At 42.7% G+C, this 24,266-nt stretch overlaps 1 protein-coding gene across 1 annotated transcript; it reads left to right on the top strand.

The window, feature by feature from the left end:
• Positions 1–548: 548 nt before the first annotated feature.
• COX6A1 (cytochrome c oxidase subunit 6A1) lies at positions 549–19,690 on the top strand. The gene is made up of 3 exons (XM_086942856.1): positions 549–768; positions 12,620–12,762; positions 19,417–19,690. The coding sequence occupies exons 1-3, from the start codon at positions 669–671 to the stop codon at positions 19,510–19,512; spliced, it is 339 nt and encodes a 112-aa protein (XP_086798982.1). The 5' UTR covers positions 549–668; the 3' UTR covers positions 19,513–19,690.
• The last annotated feature ends 4,576 nt before the right edge of the window (positions 19,691–24,266 follow it).

The raw sequence follows: 24,266 nt of genomic DNA, 5'->3' as shown, positions 1-24,266 counted from the left end.
TCCGGCATTGACGGACAGGCCCCTCGTCCAATGGCAAGGCTCCGTTTACGGAGCCAGCCAATCAACGACGAGGGCCGAACCAAGCCACACTATGCAACTCAACAGGATTTCGCCTGCGCCGAAAAGATGCGCAGAGCGCATCTTCGGCGAGGCGAAACCTAAAAATATATATAACTCCTCTCCTTTTGTTTTTGACGTGCGGGCAACGGAGATTTATAGACAAAACTCTAAAACTAGGAAATACTAAACTGATAGTGACCCTTGATCTTTTTCATTTTAAGAAATCTTACATAGCCGTACGTTCATTTATTTATTTGTCTTAATACGCGCATTTTCAACTCGTTTTACATTTATTTAGACTTCTGTTTTTTCAAAGGATCCCATTCGAAGATGGTCGTCAGTGGAAGTAAAGGGGTAAAAATGAAATGAAACTTCTGCAAAAAGGCCGGCCACCGCGTTTAAAAACGTGAAGAGACCTGTTCCGAGATGGCCGCCGCTGTTTTGTGGGGTGGTATGTAAGGGATGCCGATGCCATTCCAAGATGGCCGGCAATAATTCGTAGTTTGCCCTTGTGTGGTGAACAGTTGTATTTCCGCCAGGGGTGAAAGTCGCCCCTTTCATACCGGAACTTCTTCTCGGTGCAAGGCTCCTTCATTGACGCGTTGACCATGGCGGCATTCGGAAGGCTCTCTGGTGTGCTGAGCCGGGCACTCGCTCCACGCGGCCGGCTTATGTCTGCTGCAGCTGCTCACGGGGACTCGAATGCAGGTACTACGGGAGGTCCATGCAGGGCAGCGGAGGGCGTTGGGGAGCTCTCTGGGAAGTGGTGGGTGCTGTTCCCGGGGATGACCTTGGGACCAGCGGTTGAGGTGCAGTCAGCAAAGGGGTCTGGTATAAAGAAACAGGGTTTGTTGTTGTCTGACACCCCTTTATCCCGAAGTAGTGTGATTAGAGGCAGTGTCCGAAAAACAGGTTTTGTCGGGCGTCTCAGGCCTGTTATTGACATCCCCTGGGTTGTGCAGGAGGTTACCCTAGGTTCGTCATAATCTAATGTATTGTTTTTTTAAACTTTGATTAACGTTCACTACTTTTGAAAACCCGGCACTGTTTTATAAAAACCTACCGAATGCTACGTTTTACAAGAAATCAACCATCTTTAGTCGCGTACGCTTACTTTCTAACGTGTTAGTTGAGCTATGCTGTAAGGGCAACACACGCGCTCCATCGACTTCAAGTATAAGGTGTCATTTAAATAGGAAATTAGACGTGTTGTCTGTTCAAATCCACGCTTTGCAAGTATTAGATGCTAGTTTGTAGTTCCACCCATCCCTCATTCCGGTTTCCTTGTGTGTTATTAGAACAAAATGTCATGTTCCGTTTCTAGGTAGAATAGTGTCTTCCTCCGTTTTCTATCTTTCAGCCTGGAAGACGATATATCCTTTACACCTGTAGTCAATACTGGAACAAATTAAGCTAAACCATTAAGTCGGAAGTCATTGATAAATTGCTCAAATACACAACCATAGGATAAAACAACTCAAAAAATTACGTATACAGCTCTACGAAGCATTTTTGAGGTACAATCACCATGTTCCATGGCCTTTTGGAGAGGTCTCCTCGAGAATGAATCCAGCCAAGACTGAATAGCGGGGCAAATCGCAAAAGTCTAATGCAAATTAAAACATGAGACCGACTCGCAGGGAAGAGACGCGCAGCTGCCGATTCAGTTCAAAACCCCTCTCTTAACACTACAACACCTACTGCAATTCCCTAACCTGCTACGGTCCATCTTATATCATCTCTTAAGATCTAGTGCCTTTCCCTTCATACATGACAACTGAACAAATTAACTGAACTCATGAGTAATATTCTGACGCTTAAATGGAACATAGTCACAAAGTCTCCTTGAGGGTTTCCTCTCCGTAGGTGTTCTCAACACTGTCATTTGAAGTGGAATGCATACCCCCTCCCAGACTTATTCCCACCAGATGCAAGATCAGGTCCCGTCCCGGTCTCTGCAAATACCATCTCCACCATTTCCCTCCTCTAGCTAAGCCACCATATTTTTTGACTTGTACAACCTTCTAGGCACCAGAACACTAAATGGCTCTTAGCAATGATACCAGGTAATCTAACCCCGACACAATAACCTTCATTAGCCAAAACAGAACGCCTCCATTGTCACCATATGTAGATCCATACATATTGAGCACACTCCTGTTTACTATTGGGCAAGTACCTCTTCTGATACACTCAAGTGGCATATCAAGGACGAACCAACTTGATGGCAGCCTCTTGACCTTTTATAAATAGTCCTTCAACAGCATTGAACGTAGTGTTAATTGCCGATACTAAATCCGTACGTTCTTTATTCCAGTCCAAACCAAAAGTCACCAAAAACTGCACATTATCCTTAATGAACTGATTACATCTTTCCACTAAACCATTGCACTTGGGGTGATATTAAGATGTGGTCAGATGATTAATGCCCCAATGGTCCAAAGTTTCTCAAATTCACTTTTGTACCCCAATATGTTACCAAATCGCACAGGGCACTTTCCCATAAAACCGTGGTTGCAAGAAATTAATAATTTCGCCAGAATTAGCAGACTAGCCAGATTCTACTTCTGGCCAACGAAGAAGTAATCAACCGGCACAATACTGTACCTACAACTCTCATGGAGTACATTTATTGGACCAATGACATCCATACCTAGTTTGAATCAGGGTTTGTCTGGAATAGGGATAGCTTCAGAAGGACTAAGAACAGTTTCTGGGCCTTACCACTAACGAGACAAGCCTCGAAATATCTTACCTACACCTGGCCACCAGATCTCTGATTCTCCTTTTCAGGAGTCTCATACCCACATGGCCCTTGCTGACCTAACTTAAGACTCTTACCTTGCACCATCACAAACACTTAAATCTGGAGACATGTGGTTTAACGACTTGAGCTATTCACTTGCACCACACTTAGGCTACCCCCTGTTAACAAAGCTTACTACCTTCTTCAGCGCTTCATCACTTAACATAGCTGTCTTCATTTCAGAGATGCACTTTTCCCCAGTAGCAGATGTAAAAGCAATCATACAAAAATCTTCGTCCTTCATGCCCTTTTCTACATCCTCTTTATTAAGGAGAAATCATGACAATCGTCACGTTTTTCGCTCGTAGTATGTACTCCAAAGGAAATTCTAGTAATCTAGAATATCACTTGGCAATCCTAGGCATGGCTTTGCTGGTACCCGTAGTGTAAAATAAGTTAACCAAAGGTTTATGGTCCATTGGAATGGTGAACTCTGCACCCAACAAATACTTTCTAAAATAATCCATACCCCACCAACAAGGTAGTGCCTCATGTTCTATAACTGAATATGTACTTTGAGATCCACAACGAGCAAATGACGCGAAAGTCACATATTCGTCCTTCCTTCCACGCACCTGTGGTAACACAGCTCAAAAACCATACTGATTGGCATCAGAGACCACACACTGAGCACGTGTGTGAAAGGGTCTGAATGGCATTGGCCACTTCATATTTGATTAATTTGTATTCCTTTTCAACGTCTCTATTACAAACCAAATTAATTTTTTTCTTCCGACGAATCTTTAAATTGTTTTCTGTATATTTGGGAATAAATTCAGCATATAACTCCAGCATGCCAAAAAAGGAGTGCAGTTGGTCTTTTTTTGTGGTACTGGAAACTCCTTTTTTGCTTTCACCAGATCGTTCACACAATCTACTGCAACCTTACTTTTAGTAGATTTCAAAGCGACTCACTTCTCATTTAAAATAGACATACTTAACGCAACACTTGATTATGGGATCTTCAAAACATCTGTCAAAACAATTGGTGGCTGTCCTTGCTCAGATACACAAACTTTTAAGTTTTTAATGTTAGGTGGATTTTTTTTTTTTTAAACCTAACCTGCAATTATTACCATAACTGTATGGTTATTTCACTATAGTGTATCTCAATTCAACTTAAAAACTACCATCGACCATCCCACCCATTAACTAAAAAAGTGTGGAAAGGAAAAAGAGGCACCTCACTGTTGCAACACCAGGGGGGGACAGCTGACTGGTACTCACCAACGAATCCCACTTCTCATCATAGGTTGCCTTTTTCCAAAAGGAAAAGAAAATGTGTGTGTGATAGAGAAGATCTCTGCCCAATGAAACAAAAAAGGGAAAGAAAGAGAACCAATATGTGATTCTACTTTCTACAAAAATGCCATAATAGTGCCAATGTAACAGGACCCCGTGAGAATATAAGAAAATAATTCTCACCAATTAAAAATTGGTAAAGCTTACTTGCTTCTAATACCCTTTATTCCTTGCTGTAAGCTCTCCCACATTAAAAAATGGCTCATATGGAACCATAATAGTAGTTATTAGCCAACATGTTTCGTTGCCGTAACAATTTGAAGCAACTTATTCAGGGCTAGGGATCCAGAATACGTTTTCATGGGAGGTTCACATCAAACCTGCGATGGTAGTAAGACACAGACAGAGATGGGAAGCCCCACACGTAAATCGCAATACATTTAAAAGTGCCGTCAAGTTTCACACAGGTAATAGGAAGTTGAGAAAATAAAAATGCTTATAATTAAAATTGAACAATGCTCATACCTAAAGATTGCGTACCTTCAACCTTAACGAGGAGGGAAACCTCGTCAGCTGATCGCGAACCCACACGGTGACTGCCACCTGATCTTGTCACCTATAGTCACGTTCGCTTCCACTTCTCCCGAGTTGTTTCCGGGTATTGTGCGCGTCACCAAAGCAGTTGCTAGTGGACGCGAACGTGAATAGGACATAGTCTTCTTTGAGGCTGAGGCTACAGTGGATGCCTGTCATTCCCGGGAGACAGTTACAATCCGTGTAGGTACACGGAGGGGAGCCGCTGGCGTGGAAAATAACGCCGCGTGAAGTCAACCCACGCTGTCATTTCCGAGGGGGCACAATCTGTTCCTTCAGGAAGTTCCCTTTTCAACACACCCCTACCAGAGTGAGTAGTGCGGTGCTGATGGAATGTTTTCCGTCCTTTGACACTGAATAAAAAAATGTTTCACACTTAGAGCCTCACGGGAGGGTGCACCTTAGAGCGTGCACACCACCGGAGGACTTTTGGTTTAGGTCCTGAAGAAAGCTGAGCTACATGCAATTTAAACAGCTGAAACATGTCGACCAAATTTTACTTCTGACTTAGGATTCCGGTTCCTTAATTAAGAACCTGGGGAGTCCGCTCACCTTGCTTTTAACCAATGCGGGTTGGCCATTATTAAAATTTTTTCTAAAGGCACAACCTTTGCATTTTTTAATTGTTAAACACACTTTTTGCACTATCACGTTTAGTCACTTCCTAATTTGGGCACTGTTGCACCCACCACATCCTGCTCCGCTGTAACCAGGCGTCGTAGCACGCTGGGGAGACATTCGGTCACCCCAGCGGGGACCCGATGATGAAGCATGTCACCAACTAGTGGTGAGTGAGGGTCCTGCTAAGAATTAAGGTTCTCTCCCTTCACCCACGATAGGGTGACCACTATACGCCCTGACTTTCTTCTAGTTTAAGACAGTCGTTCGGGCCCCCTTAGGGACTTTGAGACTGCCCCACTGTACTTACTGCACGCGTGTGAGTATTGATCACGCGTGCAGTACACAGTGAAGCGTTATTTCTGGAACCTATCACGGTTGTCACTTTTCTTTTTTTCTCACCTTAGTCACTCCTTCGTTGTTTACAGTATATATTATCGGGGTACAGGAGTGTCTACACCCTACCTCTTGATATTGAATATAATTAAAATTGAACAACGCTCATACCTAAAGATTGCGTACCTTCAACCTTAACGAGGAGGGAAACCTCATCAGCTGATCGCGAACCCACACGGTGACTGCCACCTGATCTTGTCACCTATAGTCACGTTCGCGTCCACTTCTCCCGAGTTGTTTCCGGGTATTGTGCGCGTCACCAAAGCAGTTGCTAGTGGACGCGAACGTGAATAGGACATAGTCTTCTTTGAGGCTGAGGCTACAGTGGATTTTACCAACGTGTGTAACTTGTTGGCACACAAATAACCCCCCCCCCCCCAAGTTGTGGCAAGAGCAATCTCCATGAGTTGACCGGACGTCCCGCAGAGACCCGCACACAGATGTTTACTCTCTAAGAACTGAATCTCATACAAGCGCTCCCATTGAATCAAGATTGTTTGTGGTCCTGGTTTGAAACGCGTCGACCTTTTTCATGTTTTCCCTGTCAAAAAAGCGTTCTTATGAAAATCACTTACTATGTACTAATTGGATCATGTTCTGATGTTTGTGTATGGATAAACCTAACAATAGTATCATTCCTGCACGTTTTGCTTTCAAAGTGGATGAAGTGATTCTTTGACGTGGGATTTAGTTTCTGGTTTTTGACTGGATTAGGAGTGACTGGTTGTAGTATTGCGTGATTGAGAAATATAGAACGATTGGATTTTATGGAATGGAGTGGTAGTATTGGTGTGACTGTGAGTGAGAGCAAGTTTGAATGGGGGTGTCAAAGTGAAGTATACATTATGGTTAGTAGGATTTGTTTCATATGATATTGATTGTCTTCGTGTTTTACACATATGTATAAAGTGCTGGTGTTTTGTGTTTCAACGAATTTCTAATTAGTTTGTAAATTAATAAAACAAATATTGACGGATTAAATTCCAACTGCTTCTATATGTTTCATTCATGTAGGTTACGCTTTAAGCAATTGTAGACAAATTATTCTCAGTATTGGCAATTGTATTGTTTGTTATAGTTTATAGACTCTGCCTTACTGAGGTGAGTCAAGGCCCTTGGTTGTTTTGCTTATATCTAGCAGCAGCACAGATGGAGGAGGAGGAGAGTCATTAACCTGCATGGTTGTTTGGGTCTAGTTTAACCGTGTGCCTGTCGCCCGACCTTTTAACCTACACCAATATTATTCTACACTTCTTTGCTTCCACACAAATTCATTTCCAGGCTATTATACTGGTAATGCTTCACCTTACCATAGAAGTCCTTTAAAGCCAGACCTGTTGGCATTGCCAATGCTTGTTTTAGGTCTGATGTTAGCCAAGATCTTTTGATTTTACTTAAATGAATTTCCTTCATACTTCATTCATTGGTCAGCCACTCACATTTTTCATTTGCCTTAAACAGTATGGGGCAGTGGGTCCGCCCACTTCAGCCATTACTTAAATTCAGTGAGTGATACCATTCCACTCATTCACAAAGAACACATCCACACACAAAGTAGTACCTTCAGTGCCCCATACTACTGTGGCAATGTGTGCTTTTCAGTAGCAAACCTATTTTTGCTTTTAGCCAAATGTGACTGACACAGCAACAGGTGAAAGTGGATCTTAATATTAGATAGGCAGCACACCTATTCATGAATCCAACATATAAGTAATAATAAACATGTAACATGCATTGGCGAAGCCAAAATTGTCTGCCTGTTTTTATCACTGTATATTTTCTTTAAGATATTTTATCCGGCGTTTGTGGTTTGTTTTTCCTAACTCTTGAGTGAGGTATAAAGAATTTTTCCCCTTCCAAAAATTGTATCCCGTTGATGGTAATTGTTGACATGCTACATTTTGGGAAGTTTTCAGTGCGGTTAAAACAGTCCATATAAGTAGATGAGAAGATTATGTTGAAAATCAATATTTCCAAAAACAGTATTTCCTATAGAAGGCATGCATAATCCCCACAGCCAGGTCTCTTGATGAACAAACTGTAGAAGTAGTTGCCCAGCATAGTTATCGGGGTGTGACTTTTTTCTTCTACTGAGTTGGACCAACCACATGCAGAGCAAGCATTTGCAATGTAATAAGTCTCGCATTAGTGAATTTTTGAGCTATTGGTGTTGCATTATTATTAGCAATGCCAATAGATCAAACTTTAATAATGTGAGACCTATTGCATTGCAAATGTTTGTTTTATTTATAGTGAAACCCCTCAAGAAGAACTTATCAGAGTTCAAAATGCATTGGGTATAACATGATAAGGGCTCCCGGTTTTATGGTATTTATTTTTATGCCATTTCCATCTGTATTTATTCATATATATTTTTGGGGCATTTTTTCTGTATTTATCCGCATTTATTTTTGCCACAAGCAAAAGATGAAGCTACAGCTAGTATTTTTCCACATTTATTTCATTCCCCAAAACATTTATTTCATTCCCCAAAACACGGACACAAGAGCTGAGGGAACAACAAGCTAAATGGCAATAAACTCAACACACAACTATCACAATGCAAAAGGGACGCCACTAGGCTGCAGACAGACATAAGGTTAAGTGTGCGTCCAGCTACAAAAGTTGGATCTAGGACTAGTTGTTGCAGACCCTGAACATGAGATAACATAGGCTAATGTTTTCCCAACATCCTGGGCCTGACAACATTATTTCGGACAACCCTCAGCACATACAATCATCACTCACCATTGAACACTGTACAGGCACATGCAGCAAAGGAAGGGCTTATTGAGAGACAGCTGAACTCCAGGTATTAGCAAAAGAAGCGGTTCTCGGGGTAATGAGAGATAACGTTTTATGCTGGGGAATATTGTCATCAAATATAGGAGTGGAAACAGTGACTGGGGAAACTCAAAACCTCACACCTCACAGGCTGCACCTGTCTACTTAACTATTGAGTACTCTCAATTTGGGAATTTCTGTTTTCCTCTGTGTAACTGCGTTTGCGCACTAACGTTTATTACATTTTTTTTTAACAAAATGTGCACATGTAGAATACCAGCCCTTAATGTAAAACAAATGCTACTTGGCCAAAAACTATTCATCCTGCAGTGTATTATTGTCATTATAAAAACATAGTGCTGTTCAGTGTCATCACAACATGGTCGCCGAATTTAAAGTGTGGATACAGAATGTGTAAAGGATCCTGACATGAAATGACGGTTGCCATTTCATTTGAGTAAACTGTTAAGATTTCTGGCCTGCTTCCACAGCAAATACAGACCTAGTCAGACCTTACGTGGTATTCGGTCACTGGGTAAACAGACTGAATTACTTCTTACATGCATCTAATAAGGCTGACTATTTTCACACTGTATTTAACTACACCTGTATGGCGGCAGGACTTCAGACAGGACTCCAAGAATGCAGCCGAGCCGGGGAGCGCAGAACGCAGGGATGACATTTGTGTACAGCACTTTAAACTCTTCCGTAACTGGGTGCGAGAGGCAGCGATGCAGAACCATGCACCCCCTGCATCTGGGCAGCACATTATGTTCACCGAGGAGGTCCAACCCACCCAACAAGCTGGCACCATTCCCAGAAGCCTTCACGTGCGAACACCTGCCCGATATTAAACAGTATCAAACAGTGTGGTCACGGCAGTAAACAAATCTTTAGTGTTAAATTAAAGTAGCAAAGAACACAACACAAATTCAGTGTGGCATATGTCCACTCCAATAGTTCTATAATGATAGAGATTATATGATGCGACTAATCAAAGCATTTACAGATAGGAGCAATGGAATTACTCATCAAGACAAATGTGCAATATCTTAGTGCTCTAGGTGTGGTAGGGAAGAGAGGATGGGGGAGAGTGTTCACGTGTGGGTAGGGGACAAGGAAAGGTAATTGTGACATATATACACATCGTCAGGACAGGTTGTAGTCCTTGGGGTAGGGTCTTCATCAGGACTGGGGGAGCACTTGTAGTAAAGACGGGGGAGGAGATATGTCGTGTTCAACACGAACGATGGGCTTGTGTAAGCTCTCCTGTTAGCGACTACAGCTATTCCAGCTTGTAACCGGTGGGGAACAATCAAGCGTTTCCCTGTATCATAGTTGGACAGAGAATGTCTAATCTGCAGCTGGGTCCGCTCGCAAATGAAGGGGACAATCCCATGTGGCCGTATACCGGCCGTAGCTTAATCGTGGAGGACTACAACCTGTCCTGACCGGAGGGGGTCGAAACACCAACAACATTAGAACACAAACTCTAGCGACACTGTATAGAATTAACTTTGGGTCCATCTGAGTTATGTACAACACTGGGAACATTTGATCATTCACGGAAACATATACAACAAACCATGTTGACACACACATATACATATATATACACACACACACACACACACACACACACACACACACACACACACACACACATATATATATATATATATATATATATATATATATATATATATATATATATATACACATATATGTGTATGTATGTATGTGTATGTATATATATATATATATAATGTATGTGTGTGTGTGTATATGTATATGTGTGTGTCAACATGGTTTGTTGTATATGTTTCCGTGAATGATCAAATGTTCCCAGTGTTGTACATAACTCAGATGGACCCAAAGTTAATTCTATACAGTGTCGCTAGAGTTTGTGTTCTAATGTTGTTGGTGTTTCGACCCCCTCCGGTCAGGACAGGTTGTAGTCCTCCATGATTAAGCTACGGCCGGTATAAGGCCACATGGGATTGTCCCCTTCATTTGCGAGCGGACCCAGCTGCAGATTAGACATTCTCTGTCCAACTATGATACAGGGAAACGCTTGATTGTTCCCCACCGGTTACAAGCTGGAATAGCTGTAGTCGCTAACAGGAGAGCTTACACAAGCCCATCGTTCGTGTTGAACACGACATATCTCCTCCCCCGTCTTTACTACAAGTGCTCCCCCAGTCCTGATGAAGACCCTACCCCAAGGACTACAACCTGTCCTGACGATGTGTATATATGTCACAATTACCTTTCCTTGTCCCCTACCCACACGTGAACACTCTACCTCCATCCTCTCTTCCCTACCACAACTAGAGCACTGTAAGATATTGCACATTTGTCTTGACAAGTAATTCCATTGCTCCTATCTGTAAATGCTTTGATTAGTCGCATCATATAATCTCTATCATTATAGAACTATTGGAGTGGACATATGCCACACTGAATTTGTGTTGTGTTCTTTGCTACTTTAATTTAACACTAAAGATTTGTTTACGGCCGTGACCACTCTGTTTGATACTGTACTTATTGACCCAGGTCAGGTAGTATATATGGGTTACCCCCTTTATATACGATATTAAACAACGGCTGAACCCCCTTTCCCCGTTTTCTGGTCGAGTGAGGGCAATGTGCGGGCCAAACATGAGTCCTTACGTGCTGCGAATGAACGACTCAACGCACCCTCACATTGGACTCCTCTTCGCACTACAAACAAGCCTGCAAGTGGTGCATGCACCACAGCAAACCATGTGATTTCTATTATCACGCCTGTAGCTGGGCACGATAATTGCTCCTCCCACGGCCTATTGGTGTTTATTACGCGCTTGGTGCGGGTAATAGACATCAATAGGCCGTGGGAGGAGCAATGCGCCCGCCTTTGGCCAATAGCGTGCAGTCTTTCATTAAAAGATGCACGCTAGGACCAAAGGGGTAGCTGAAAAAGAAACGCACAAGCGTACGCGATTCCTAGGTCAGCTCAAATACCCTGTTTTTCACTTTCAAAATGTCTCGCGCGTGCACTGCTGCGCTGTGCAACACTAGGCGCGAGACCTAAAAAGACAACCATGGCCAGTAAAATAAGTCTGCTAGCAATTTTAGCTTTGTGGACTAGGTAGAAAGTAGTAGCACTGAAGTTGTGCACTGTGAAAATTCCATTCCTATTGTGCTATGGTTTATAATGTCTAATTGTGAAAACTCCTCTCCCTTGAATTAACTGAAGTAAAAAATGTGACGTCCATTATTCAGTACAGCTGGGAATGGCTATTAACCAATGCACATCTTTGGAATTGGATTTTCAAACATTCAAAGAGGTCTGTCCATGTTCGCCGCACCCGCCAGGTAGTGCTCGCGATGGCAGCACGGAAGGGGTTAAATAAAATATGCCTTAGCTTCCAGACAATCACTGCAGCCCCTTTCTGTCAAAAGCTAAAACAGTCACTGGAAGAGACGACCCCGGGCCCCTGACTGGAGCATACACACACACTGGAGGAGACAATCAATGCAACCACTTTCTAACAAACGGTAAAACATTCACTGGAAGAGACAACACCTAGTGCCCTTGTCTCTTAAAAACCTGCATTGACTGGAGGATTTTCTCACCGCACCTTCTCCTGTCAGAGAACACCACATTAGCTAGAGAATGCAGCCAACCCCAATTAAACAAGCATTGGCCGAAAGGAAACGTGTGGCCACGACCAGGAGTTGTGTGTGCACGTGCAAAAATAAACCAGCACGAAAGTGAAAGCTCGTTGAGGCACGCACAGAAACCCACAAGGCGGCTGCGCGCTCGCTTGAAAGCAAGCGCTAGGCCACCAAAAGCCTGTGGCAGCACTTAAAAAAACCCCCGTACTATAAGTCGAGCAAGTGGCGCATGCGCTACTCTAGGCTCAACCTAAAAATAGAAGAAAATAAGCAATCACTATGAAATTTTACTGCAGAAGAGTCCTCCCTGTAATCCTTGCCATAAACTCAGCTGAGCCACTTAAATCTGCACTAAGATATGTGATTTAGTGTAGACTTCACTAAAGAAAGTAACTTTGTACAAGATTAGTAACATCACTTTGTTACTCAGTTGTGTATCTTTGTGTTTTTTATCCCCAGCACGTACCTGGAAGATCCTAACCTTTGTTGTTGCTCTCCCTGGTGTTGCTGTCTGTATGCTGAATGTCTACTTAAAGATGCAGCATCACTCACACGAGAGACCAGAATTTGTCCCCTACAGTCACCTCCGCATTAGATCAAAGGTAAGGCCACTGGTTATGTTGCAACTGCAAAGTCTACTTTTGTAAAACGTGCCAAGTCCAGAATTAAAGGTTGCATATCAAATATGCTGCAGATTTGTATACAGCTTTCTTACAGGGTATTGTGCACAGTTGGACTTCTATTTGTATTTATTTTTGTTGTACAGTCATTGTCTGGAGCTATAGTAACTTAATTTTTTCTTTGTAATACCTGCTGTCAGGACCTGCAGGGTTGTGGAATTTAATAAAATGTCTACTTGTCCATGCGCCAGGTTGTTTTATAAATCTACTTTTCGTGTAACAAAATCCACTTGTCCTTTTGCCATGCAGTGCGGAGACAAATTATGGCAGCAATCTCGTTAGATTAGAGCTCTGATGTAGCCTCTCTGATTATGCCAGGGCTCGTACCATAGTAGTGATTGCAATCCCCTTGGGTTGCCATGTTTCTGCAGATCTACTTACAGGGGCTAAAGGTAGTGGTAAGCAATAGTTCCAGGGTTAGAATGCCCTTTTGAGTCAGTGCAAACCTACTAACTTGCACGTTTTAATTGTTTTCTACATGTCTTCTCTAATCTTTTCCCATACTGAGAAATGTTGGAAATTAACTCCTGACCAAGGCAGACGTAAACCTTCTTCCAGAGTTGGGGGGGAAAGTGGTTGTAGGGAAAGTGAACTTGCAAACACTCAGATTTTTGCATGAGAAAATGTACACATGCGTAGTTGCTCATGCTGAAATGCAGTTTACAATTATTTTCTAGGAATACGATTTCTTGTACTAAATCTGTAAATTCTTGGGAATTCACGAACGCTGTATAGCTGCACTTAATATAAGGACATATACTATGAGTGCACTTTTGAGAATTTCTTTAATAATTGGGCCCCTAATTTGGTCTGGGGTTGACCATGACCAATTACCATTCTGTCTCTCCCTGTATCGGCTGGCTTCACTGTGAGTGACCGCATTCTGCTTCTTCACAAGGAGCATATCTGCACAAAGTAGTTTTGTTCAGTGCCAGTAACTACTGTTGCAGTGGGTGCTTTTTGAGACCAAAACATTTTTTGCTTTTGCAAATGTTTGTCATAATGGTGAGGGCCTGACTGCTCCCACACCAATAAGGTTTTACAAAAACCATGCCAAAACAATTCACTCATAGACAAAACTAAAAAGCTAATCACCAATTTTTGACTTATTGGCTTTGCTGATGCTTGTTTATTTTTGTTTCTTATAATCTTATTGAAATTGGTTACACTGATTTTTTTTCCATTAAGAATATTTTTGGGAAATACTAGCATGCATCAATACGTTACAAAATGAAGCTTAAAGAAATAGTACCTGACATTTTATAGTAATTTAGCGAGAATTTATTTCCCCCTGCTTTCAGTTTTTTTAATGAACATTTTATTTTGAAAGCAAAGAATCCTCCATCTTGCTTTCACGCTTCTGCACTTATTTGCATAAAATCAGAGAGCATTTTGGGAACATTATACATAGCCTCATATTGCTAAACTTTGAAAACTTGGGTACATATTATACTAGAACCACTGTCAATAGTTCAGTCCGAGCTTACAACATTTACTAAGATGCTCACCCTAATAATAAAGGCTTTCAATATTTCAATTAATAAAACAAATACAAATTTGAACAGCATTGACATAGGGACAAACATATTACCTTAACTGCAGACAGTGCATGATCCACAATGAGGTACTGCAAACTGGCAGCCAAGGGGTTTGTGCTGCAGGGGGTTGGGCCTACTTGTCCAAAGGGCAAAATACAAATGAAAGCTTGTTGCCCTTGTCCCCAAACAATATGTCCTGGGTGTCGTGCTATAGGAATTCCACACCCCTGCACTGTCACTTGTTACATAGTGTTGTGAAACATGATTAGCGATTTTCCAATTCGTTTTTTTTTTTACCATTGCTGTAGGTTTAAAATACAAATATTGTTTAATACTTGAGACTTGGAGCTTTTGTGCTAGTCAGTTCCCTGGATGGGGGAAAGAGGGTAGAGTTAAACTAAAAGAACAAGTTACTTACCTTTGGTAACCGAATCGGTCTTCTGACCCGGGAATCCTCTTTGCAGCATGCAGACGTTCCTCACAAGCTACTGCAGCTGCCAATGCATTATCGTTTGTAGCCTCAACTCCAGCTGTAACGACTGCCAAACAACCACCTCTTCCTCTGCGCTGAGTGAATGATCATAGAGCAGCCATTGCAGTAACTGTCTCCAGCCAGCTGAAGACAAAGCAGCAAAGACCAGTCTGGCACCTCACCGCCCTGATCTACAAGAGATGGTTGCAGTGTATCCTAGTATATCAGGACCACATCAAAAACACTTTGCTGGATATAAGAATGCTCGCTTCTGCCAGTGTGATACTAATGTTGAATGCTCCGGCAGTCACTGTTATGGGAAGGACACTAATGTTGTGGAGATTCCTTAACCCTTTCGATGCTCATGACGAGCTCAGCTCGTCATGAGGCACAGTTGAGCTGTGCTGATGACTAGCTGACCTTGTCATGAACAATGATAAATCTGCAAATCCAGCACCGGGGGGGAAAACCTCTAGCAGCCAAGATGTTAAAAAGGATAAAGCACCTCAGGAAAGGGGTTCATATCGCCCCAGATCATTGACATTCCTAGCCTAGCTCCCTTATTGCACAATCTGGTGTCAGATAAACAACATGGATTTGTCCCATGTCAGGATACATACTATGGCTCACATTAACACTGCAATAGCAGCGTTTGATGTAGCAGGTAAAACTAAAGATTGGATTGGTATGATCATGTTGGATTCCGAGAAGGCCTTTGAACGGGTTACCTGTGATTCTCTTAAGCTCACCATGGAAGCATTCGGGCTTGGAAGTCGGGTTATAGCAATGGTTCAAGAGCTATATAAGAAACCTGTGGCAAAGGTCTTGGTGGGAGGCAATTCTTCTCCTCTAGTCTCAATACAAAGTCACTTGCCTGGGCTGTCCCCTCTTACCCGCTGTTATTCACCCTCTATATAGAGCCATATGTGACACCTTTTGCAGAATAAGGGCATCCAGGCAGTCAAACTAAATGGTATTAAGCTGAAAATAACTGCTTTATGCTCATGATATTGCAGTCTTTGCCTCTTACCCACTGGCTACCTTGGCATTTATTTCAAAAGAGACGGCTAACTTTGTGCCTTCTCGGGATATATGCTAAATCTATCTAAAACACACAATTCTCAATTTTCACCCGCGCTCCCCGCTATCAGGGGTCACTAACACGGCCACATACTTTGATATTAGGCTGAGTGACTGTGTAGAGGATAAGATCTCGCTTAACTATGAACCTCGCCTGGAAGCGGTAGTCTCTAAACTACTGCAATGGCATCTGCTTCCTTTTAGCATTTTGTAAAATCATAATTGACATGCTGCCTAAATTTCTTTATTTACTACCGTTCCTGTGCTTAGAGGATGTGATCGGTAGCTTTATTTGGGGCTATAAGAGGGATGGGTATGTGATCAGCTTTCTAAAACTTCCATATAGGGAAAGGGGCATTTAACCTTCCGGATTTTACATTCTATTATTGGGCATAGTTTTCAGGACGAATTCAGAGTTTACTGACCGGGAGTGAAATTGGGTGGCTTCTCGGCTATCGATTAGCACTGGGCCCTTATATTCGATATTCACTCCGTAAGCTGACCAGTCCTAACTACCTTAAAAAGTTTAGGGTGAAGATAGTTTAGGATGTAGCACGGATTTGGTAGAAATTTGTGCAAAGTATTCTTTACCTGGATTTCACATCTATACTCCATTATGAGGCAACCGACATTCCCAGACTTATTCCAGGATAATGTTAGGAAAACATGGGGACAATTTGAGATATGTAATTTGGGACACTTTTATGACTATCCGGGGTTTCGGGCGTTCACCATAGGAAGCGTATGGGCTTCCGCAACACTTCTTCTTTTTTCGAGTATCCAGCGGTGAAGGATTATCTACTGTACAAACTAAAGTTGAAGATCTACCAACAAACATCTGAAACTCTCCCCCGTATATTCCAGACCTCAGTCAAAACTTCTATAAGCTAATTTTACAAGAGGTTTCTTGTATGCTAAAGACAATGGCTCGTAGAGATCGTTAAGGTGGAGTTTGATTCTTACATCTGAAGCCATGCCGACAGAAGTGCTAGTCTCAAGTTACTAGCGGGTGAGGGTGCCTACAAGGGATTTACTAAAGCAAAAATAGTTTAAGCATTCAATATACAAATGATGACAAGCCTTATGCGATCGCTTGCAAAAAAATATTTTAGAAAATAAATTCATCTCATTTAGGGCCAGATTTAGGAGCCCTAATACCGGTCGGTAATGGCCGAATTCGGTCGTTACCGACCGGTATTAGGGTTTCCAGATGTAGAGGGCCTATATTTTACCGATTCTGTATATTTACCGAATCGGAAAATTTTACAGAATCGGTAAAATACCGAATCGGTATATTTACCGATTCTGAAAATCCACATGTAGGTGGCACTCCTAAGAGTGCCACAGGCCCTTAAGAATCAGTATTTTACCACCCAATCCTATTGGGTGGTAAAATACCGAATTCAGGTGTGCATGCACATCTGTGCATGCACACCTGTGCAATGTGACACACAGACATGCCCTTAGGGCATGCCTGTGTGCCACATGTCGCACACAAGTCCGGAATTGGGGTGCTAGAGGGTGTCAAAGTGACACCCCCTGCACCCTTGCAGGATTCGGTATTTACAGAATCGGTAAATACCGAATCTGTATTTCTCATTGATTCCTATGGGCTTCAAGGCCCATAGGAATCAATGGGAAATACAGATTTGGTATTTACCGATTCGGTAAATACCGACTCTTACAGAATCTGTAATTTTTTACCTACATCTGCCTCCTTCCAATTTACCGACTCTTAAATACCGAATCGGTATGAGTTGGTATTTAAGTCGGTAAATCGGATTTACCTACATCTGGCCCTTAGACTCTAACTAATCTGTTAGAAAAAGATCTTACACAGGTGTAAATGTTTTTAAAGAATTTAATTTATAATGAAAAATCTTTCAAAGGGTACATAAAAATACAAATGTCTAAATGAAACTACACATAGCAACTGAGGTTTCCAGATAATTTGATGTTACAAACACTTCTTAGTCACCAGTGTGGACATCTCCTTTAAAAAAAAATATAACCGGACAACAGATTCTTGAAAACAGTTCAATGTGAATGTAGGTGCAATTGTCGACGTTTCGGTCTGTATTGTAGACATCTGCTAGACCATCTTCACAACATAAAAATCAAGTGTTTGATGACCCTTAACAGTTAGAGTGGACTGATTAAAAGTCAGACGCCGACTGTTAACAAAGCGGTACGTTCTTTGATTGCAGGCCCATCCAGTTTCTAGACACAAGCTAGTTCTGGGCACATCAGAGTTGCCTGCTTTTATTGTTGAAACAGTGGGTGCTATTGGATAGCCCTTCTCTCAATATTAAATCAGTCTTGATGGACTTGACTACAACTTGAATCAGTCAACACTAACTGTTAAGGGTCATCCAATACTTTAATTTTATGTCTCATACATACTACAGCTTCACAGGGCAAGCCCGGTGCAATGATTACAAAGGCATCATTGACAGCTTGGGCAAGGCCAATGATGGGAAACAACTACAGGGTCAAACTCGCTGTGTGAGCGCAACACTTGAGTTTAGCTTAATAGTGTTATTTTTTATTGTAAAGTCTTAGTGGGGCTGTTAAGGTAGACTAAAGGAGAACTTGATGTGGTGTTATACCTGCCATAATGCGTTGTCTCTGTTGAATGTTGATTTACTATGCAGGAGCACTATTGGTACAGACTTACACCTTTACTGCACTTTTAAAAATGTTGCGTTGATCATTGTCTAGTAGATGCTTTTGGACCATTTTAGCAAAGCAAAACCGCCAGCGCTCTAAAAAGCATTTCTTCTACATGTTTTCTGGCATTAACACGTTACACCAAACCCTAATCTTCGAAATTTGATAAGTGAAACTAGTGAACTTGTCAGTGTGTGTTTGGTTTTTTGTTGGTTTTTTTTTTGTCTTGTACACTTAGTGGGGTTTGTTAAGGAATGCTTGTCTAATCATTCCAGTTGATATATATTAGCTTTTTGCTTAAGTAGAGTTTCTATGGAAGAATTGTGGACTGGGTTCTTTATGAAACTTCCCTACTTTCCACTTGAAAGTTGTACCCATGAAGGTAACCAATAAAACCACCTGAAGTTTTAGTGCAATTTGTTGCCAGTCCTGTTGGATTTATTTCGTTGAATCTTTACTGTAGCATTTCTAGCTTGTGTTTTATTTATATGGTTCAGCCTGCTAATGGTATACTCTTGCCTGGCCAGTCTGGTTCACTACCTTCTTTCCCTGGTTTTGAGGGTTTCATTACAGACCAGTTTGCTGCCTGTGAGGTGCCCAAAATGCCAACAAAGATGAGGCTCTTTATCTTGAAAATGGTCACCCCTTTTTATGGCTATTCTTTAGTTTGTCAGAAGGAAACCTTGTTGGGTTGAACTCTTTTCACATACGGGTGTAGGGTACCATGGTTTTGTATAATGTTTGGGGTAGCTGAATTGACACCATACAAGTAGTTGTACAGGTAGTAACTATGCTGTTGTTTTTTTTCCTACTTAGCCATTCCCCTGGGGAGATGGGCAAAAATCCCTCTTTCACAACACTCATGCCAACGCACTTCCTGATGGCTACGAGGAGGATGGACATGAACATTAAATAAGAACCCGTGGATCACAGCAGTACCTCGGACCCTCCCCTGGACCAGAAGCTCTGTTGGAGCTGTTCACTTGTTATGTATTTAAAGCTGGGAAATATGTTGACCTCTGTGCAAGGTGCAGTATCACGCAGCGGCACCAGAGCATGCACCATCAATAAAATATTCTATTCAATCCTATGTAATTTTCTCTTTTTTGAGCCAAGGTGCCTTTACTGGTGTAAGTGGAAGATGTTATGAGTAAAACATCAGATTCTAGATCAAAAATATTTTTTTAATGGATCATAGCAAAACTGAAAGTTGAGATTATGCTTTTTAGTTCATGGAGGGAAGGCTTCTCTTTCTAGTGTTCAATGAATTCTGTTTGCTAATTTTGTTATGCCCCTCCAACCACAAGGATGCTCGTCTTCTGTCCAATCCAAGGTTTTTGCAGCGTTTCACAAACTGAGGGCTTGGAGAATGTACTGAATTAACGGTTAACTGAAAAGTCTGTGCCATGACCTTTCTGATGTTTTTGAAAAATATAATCTGTCTAATTAAAAAAGTATGCATACACGTGCTTGCTTCAGGGTTGTAAACCTTTCGAGGTTCATCACTTTGTTAGAATGAAATCCATACCTTACTTAAACTCTCACCTGTGAAGTACTGGGGGGGATGTGGTGTCTTCTGCTTACTTCAGGTTGTGGCCAACATCATCCCCGATTCGGCAGACTGTCCTCGTCACTTTTTTTTTTTTAAGTTCAACAAAGTCTTTATTGTCGTGGTTCAGGCACAGTTGACACAGCCTTAGGCCTACAACCATGGGGCCGGCCGCGTTCTGTAAGATCGTAGTATCAATAAACAACACAGCCTTACAGCTGGCAACCAGGGGGTCCAGCGGCGTATCTGTAGCAATACACTAGGTATGTATCGTACGTGTGCGGTGCCAGCTGACTGCTACTTTACATGCAACTTCATTTTTTGGGGGTGTTGAGCCCCTTTTTGTAGAACAGTCAAAAACAGTGAACCTAGGAACCCCTGGGCAATTCTACACTCCGACACTTTCCGTGTGTAGCATGGTGAATGTGCGATAAACGCAGGTCTAAATCATTGAGCAGTGTAGATAACATACTAGATCAGTTGTTTTAAGGGCAAGTCACATTAGGCAATACCATCTAGTCCTCCATTTCTTCTCCCTCTAGGGTCATTAGAAAGTCCGTCAAATAACACCAAAAATTCTTTGGTCGCGACCTTCTGGGCAATTCCTTTTGTACGTGAGCAGCATGTCCCTACAATATGTCAGATCAGTCAGCCATGCTTTAACATTCGGGACTTTTTTTCCTTCCCAGCACCTGGAGACCTGCCTTTTAGCAATCAAGAGCGCAATAGCACAAAACTTCTGTTTCCCCGCTTTAACATTTGGTACCAGCCCCAATAGACAGTTCTTTATAGTACACTCCACCTCGATCCCCACCATTTTACTCAGAGTGGTTGTTATCGTGTCCCAGTATGCGTTTATCTTTTGGCAATACCAAGCTAAATGAACGAAATCCGCCCCATCACATCCGCAACGTCTGCACCTGGCATCTTCCCGTAACCCATAATCATGCAACCTATGCGGTGTATGGTGTGTTTGGTGTAGGTATTTAAGGTGTGTAATGTGCAGGTTTCCATTTGGAGTGAGGAGTTTTAGGAGCGTGCAGGCAATAGACCATTCACGCTCTGTTAGTGCTTCCGGTAGCGAGTCGTTCCATCTTTGCAGGGCCCTATTAGTGTTGTGTGGGATTTCGCTTTGTGCCATCCTGTATAGTTTAGAGACCAAATGGGAGGTATTCGATGAGGTGATTATAAATTGCAGTAATTGCAAGGTTGGCGGCTCTTCTGGGTAGTTTGGATATAGTTCCTGGATTGCCCTCTGTAGCCTAAAGTGTGTGAATCTGAAAAGTAAGGTTGGGTTGCTGACATAGGTCAGATTGTCTGTTTTGCGAAATGCCCCCTCGTGGTATAGATCCCCAAATGAGTCCAGTCCTATGTTTTCCAGTATGTCCATTCCAACTTTCTCATTGGTCACCGATATGTTTGGGTGGAAATGTAGTGGGAGCGCCGGGGCGTACAGCGGAAGTTTGTGAGTCATCCTGCCAAGTGTTCTCCATGCGTGAGCCGTGGTATCAATCGTGTTAATATCTTTCGAGTGCAGCGGCGGTCGCTTATGCGTCCCTATTGCATTCAGTGGAATCGGCGCTGCGTCACCCTCCTCCACCGCTGTGTGTGTGAGATATGGAGTGGGATGATACCAATGTGCCGCGTATTGGGCCTGTGCGCACAGATAGTAGAGCCGAAAGTCTGGTACACAAAACCCACCTTTTTCATAGGGCAATGTTAATGTACGCAGGTCTATGCGCGCCTGTTTGCCTGCCCATATAAGTTTAAGCACCAGGGATGTTATGTGGGTGAGGACTGCTTTAGGCGGTGTGATTGGTATATTATTGAATAAATACAAAAACTCCGGTAGGACATTCATCTTAACTATCGCAATTCTGTCCGCCAAGGACAGCGGCAGCTGTATCCATCTCTCTACTTTACCCTCCAATTCTGTGAGCACCCTCCCGTAGTTTGTCCTGATCACTTCTTCAGGGTCCCGGCTGTACCATATGCCCAGGTAGCGCGAGGGGTCCGACTGCCAGTCCAGGGGGAAGTCAGGTGAATATGGAGTGGTGGAATCAGTGAGTGGGATGATTAATGACTTCTCCCAGTTAATTTGTAGCCCAGAATGGCGACCAAATTTCACATTCACGTAATAATGGGCTAAGATTCTGTTCGGGGTCCCGCACGTAGAGAAGCATGTCATCCGCGTACAGCGAAATATGTAGAGTCCTCCTGGGAAAATGTAGGGCTGAGTGGTTATGTGTCTGCCTGATTATGCATGCAAGTGGTTCCAGGGCGAATATTAAAGGCGATAACGGACACCCCTGTCTAGTCCCTCTAGCAATATTAAAAGGTGCCGATATGTATCCATTTACCCGTACTCTAGCTATCGGCCTCGTGTATAGCAGAGACACCCAGGAAATATACCGTGCCGGGAACCCCATTCTCTGCATTATTGTATGTATATAAGACCATTCAATGGAGTTGAAAGCTTTGGCTGCGTCAAGCATGACGGGCGCCGCTTTGGTCTGGGGGTGGAGGTAGTGAGATAGTGCAAGTAACGTTCTCGTATTATGGGATGTGGCTCGCGTAGGGATGAACCCTGCCTGATCCGGGAGTACTAGGTTAGTCATCAGGGGCTGTAAGCGTTCAGCTAAGTTTCGCTAAAATTTTATTTTTTGTGTTCAAAGGTTTTTTATTTGGAGCTGCAAGACATACAACAGTACAAAAAGACCAGTTCGTGAACTTGCATACATTACTATAATGAAATCATAGAGAAAAAAAGAAATATAAACTTTGCTGCTGGTTACGTAAATTGCATTCTGTAATACAGGCGAGACCAGATAAAAACATAAGACTAGAAACAAAAAACAAAGGGTCCACACATAATGTCTAATAAGCAGATGTAGACGAGTTGCGTCCAAAGTAACATGATGATTTGTTTAGCATGACCATTATCACATGACATGACCTGAGGAGAAAAGAACACCAACATTGGATAGCAGAGGCAACATGAGCTAAGCATTTGTGTAGATCTACACTGTATACAATGGAAGGATGCACGTGACAGCTATGCAGAAAAGCGCACTGAGTGCCATGTGTTCAGATTCATGGAGGTTTGAATGCATCAAAGTGGTCATCTAGTGCGGACCAGAGTTTCCTGAGCGGCGGCCTCCATGGGGTGGAAGTTAAGGATATGTTATCTGCACCTCTTAAGTGGGAGACCCAATTTAGCCAGTGGGGAAAGGAAGCTTTGTGCGTGCTTTTCCAGTTATGAAGTATGATTTTGACCCCAGCCGTCAGCAGCAGGTCCAGTAGGGCTTTGTCATCATCATTGAGTGTGACGGCTTTGGCAAAACCTAGAACAAGCGTTGAAAATTCCCTTGGTAAGGTGATATGGAGTACTGTGTGTATGAAACCAAAGATCCTGTCCCAATAGGAGGTAACACAAGGGCATTTAAAGATTGGATGTTCCAGATCTCCTCCCACATTCGCACAATTCCAACATGTGTCGTCGGGTTTGATTTTGTGAAGGAACAACCTCCTGGGAGTCCAGAAGGCTTTATGAAGCAGCCAGAACTTGGTCTGTGAGTGTAGGGCTAATTTTGTGGCGGGTGGTGGATTCCCAAGTGCTGGCCCAGATAGTGTTTGAGTTAGGTGTGGAGGAGAATGAGTCCCAGTACTTTTGGAGAGGTGCATTTAGGGTGGACGATCGCGGCCGCATTAGTTTGTTCAATCTAGAGACTTGGTGCCCCAGTTTGTTAAGTGAGGTGAATAGACCTGGGAGGGAGGGGGGGACAGCCGTCAGGTTAGCCTTCGCTAGTGCTACTTTAATGTGTAAGAAGTTATAGAATTCAACATTATGGAGGTGGAACTTATCCTGAATTTCTTTGAAGGTTAGTGGAAGCGAGTTCTCGACGAGTTGGTGTGGGAATAAGATACCACTGACTATCCAGGTGGGGTAGTTTAGAGGCTTCCCTTTGTATACAATTTTGGGGTTATGCCATAGAGATTCCCATGAGGAAAGACGGAATTGATGCGGGAGGCATTTACTGACCTTTAGCAGAGCCAATTTAGTATTTTTGAAGATGGGCCCCGGACCTAGGCTGGGACGGAGTTTGGCGGTGAGTAG

Source organism: Lissotriton vulgaris, chromosome 11 (assembly GCF_964263255.1).
Source record: "Lissotriton vulgaris chromosome 11, aLisVul1.2, whole genome shotgun sequence".
NCBI lineage: Eukaryota > Metazoa > Chordata > Amphibia > Caudata > Salamandridae > Lissotriton > Lissotriton vulgaris.
This window is presented reverse-complemented; position numbering and strand designations above follow the sequence as displayed.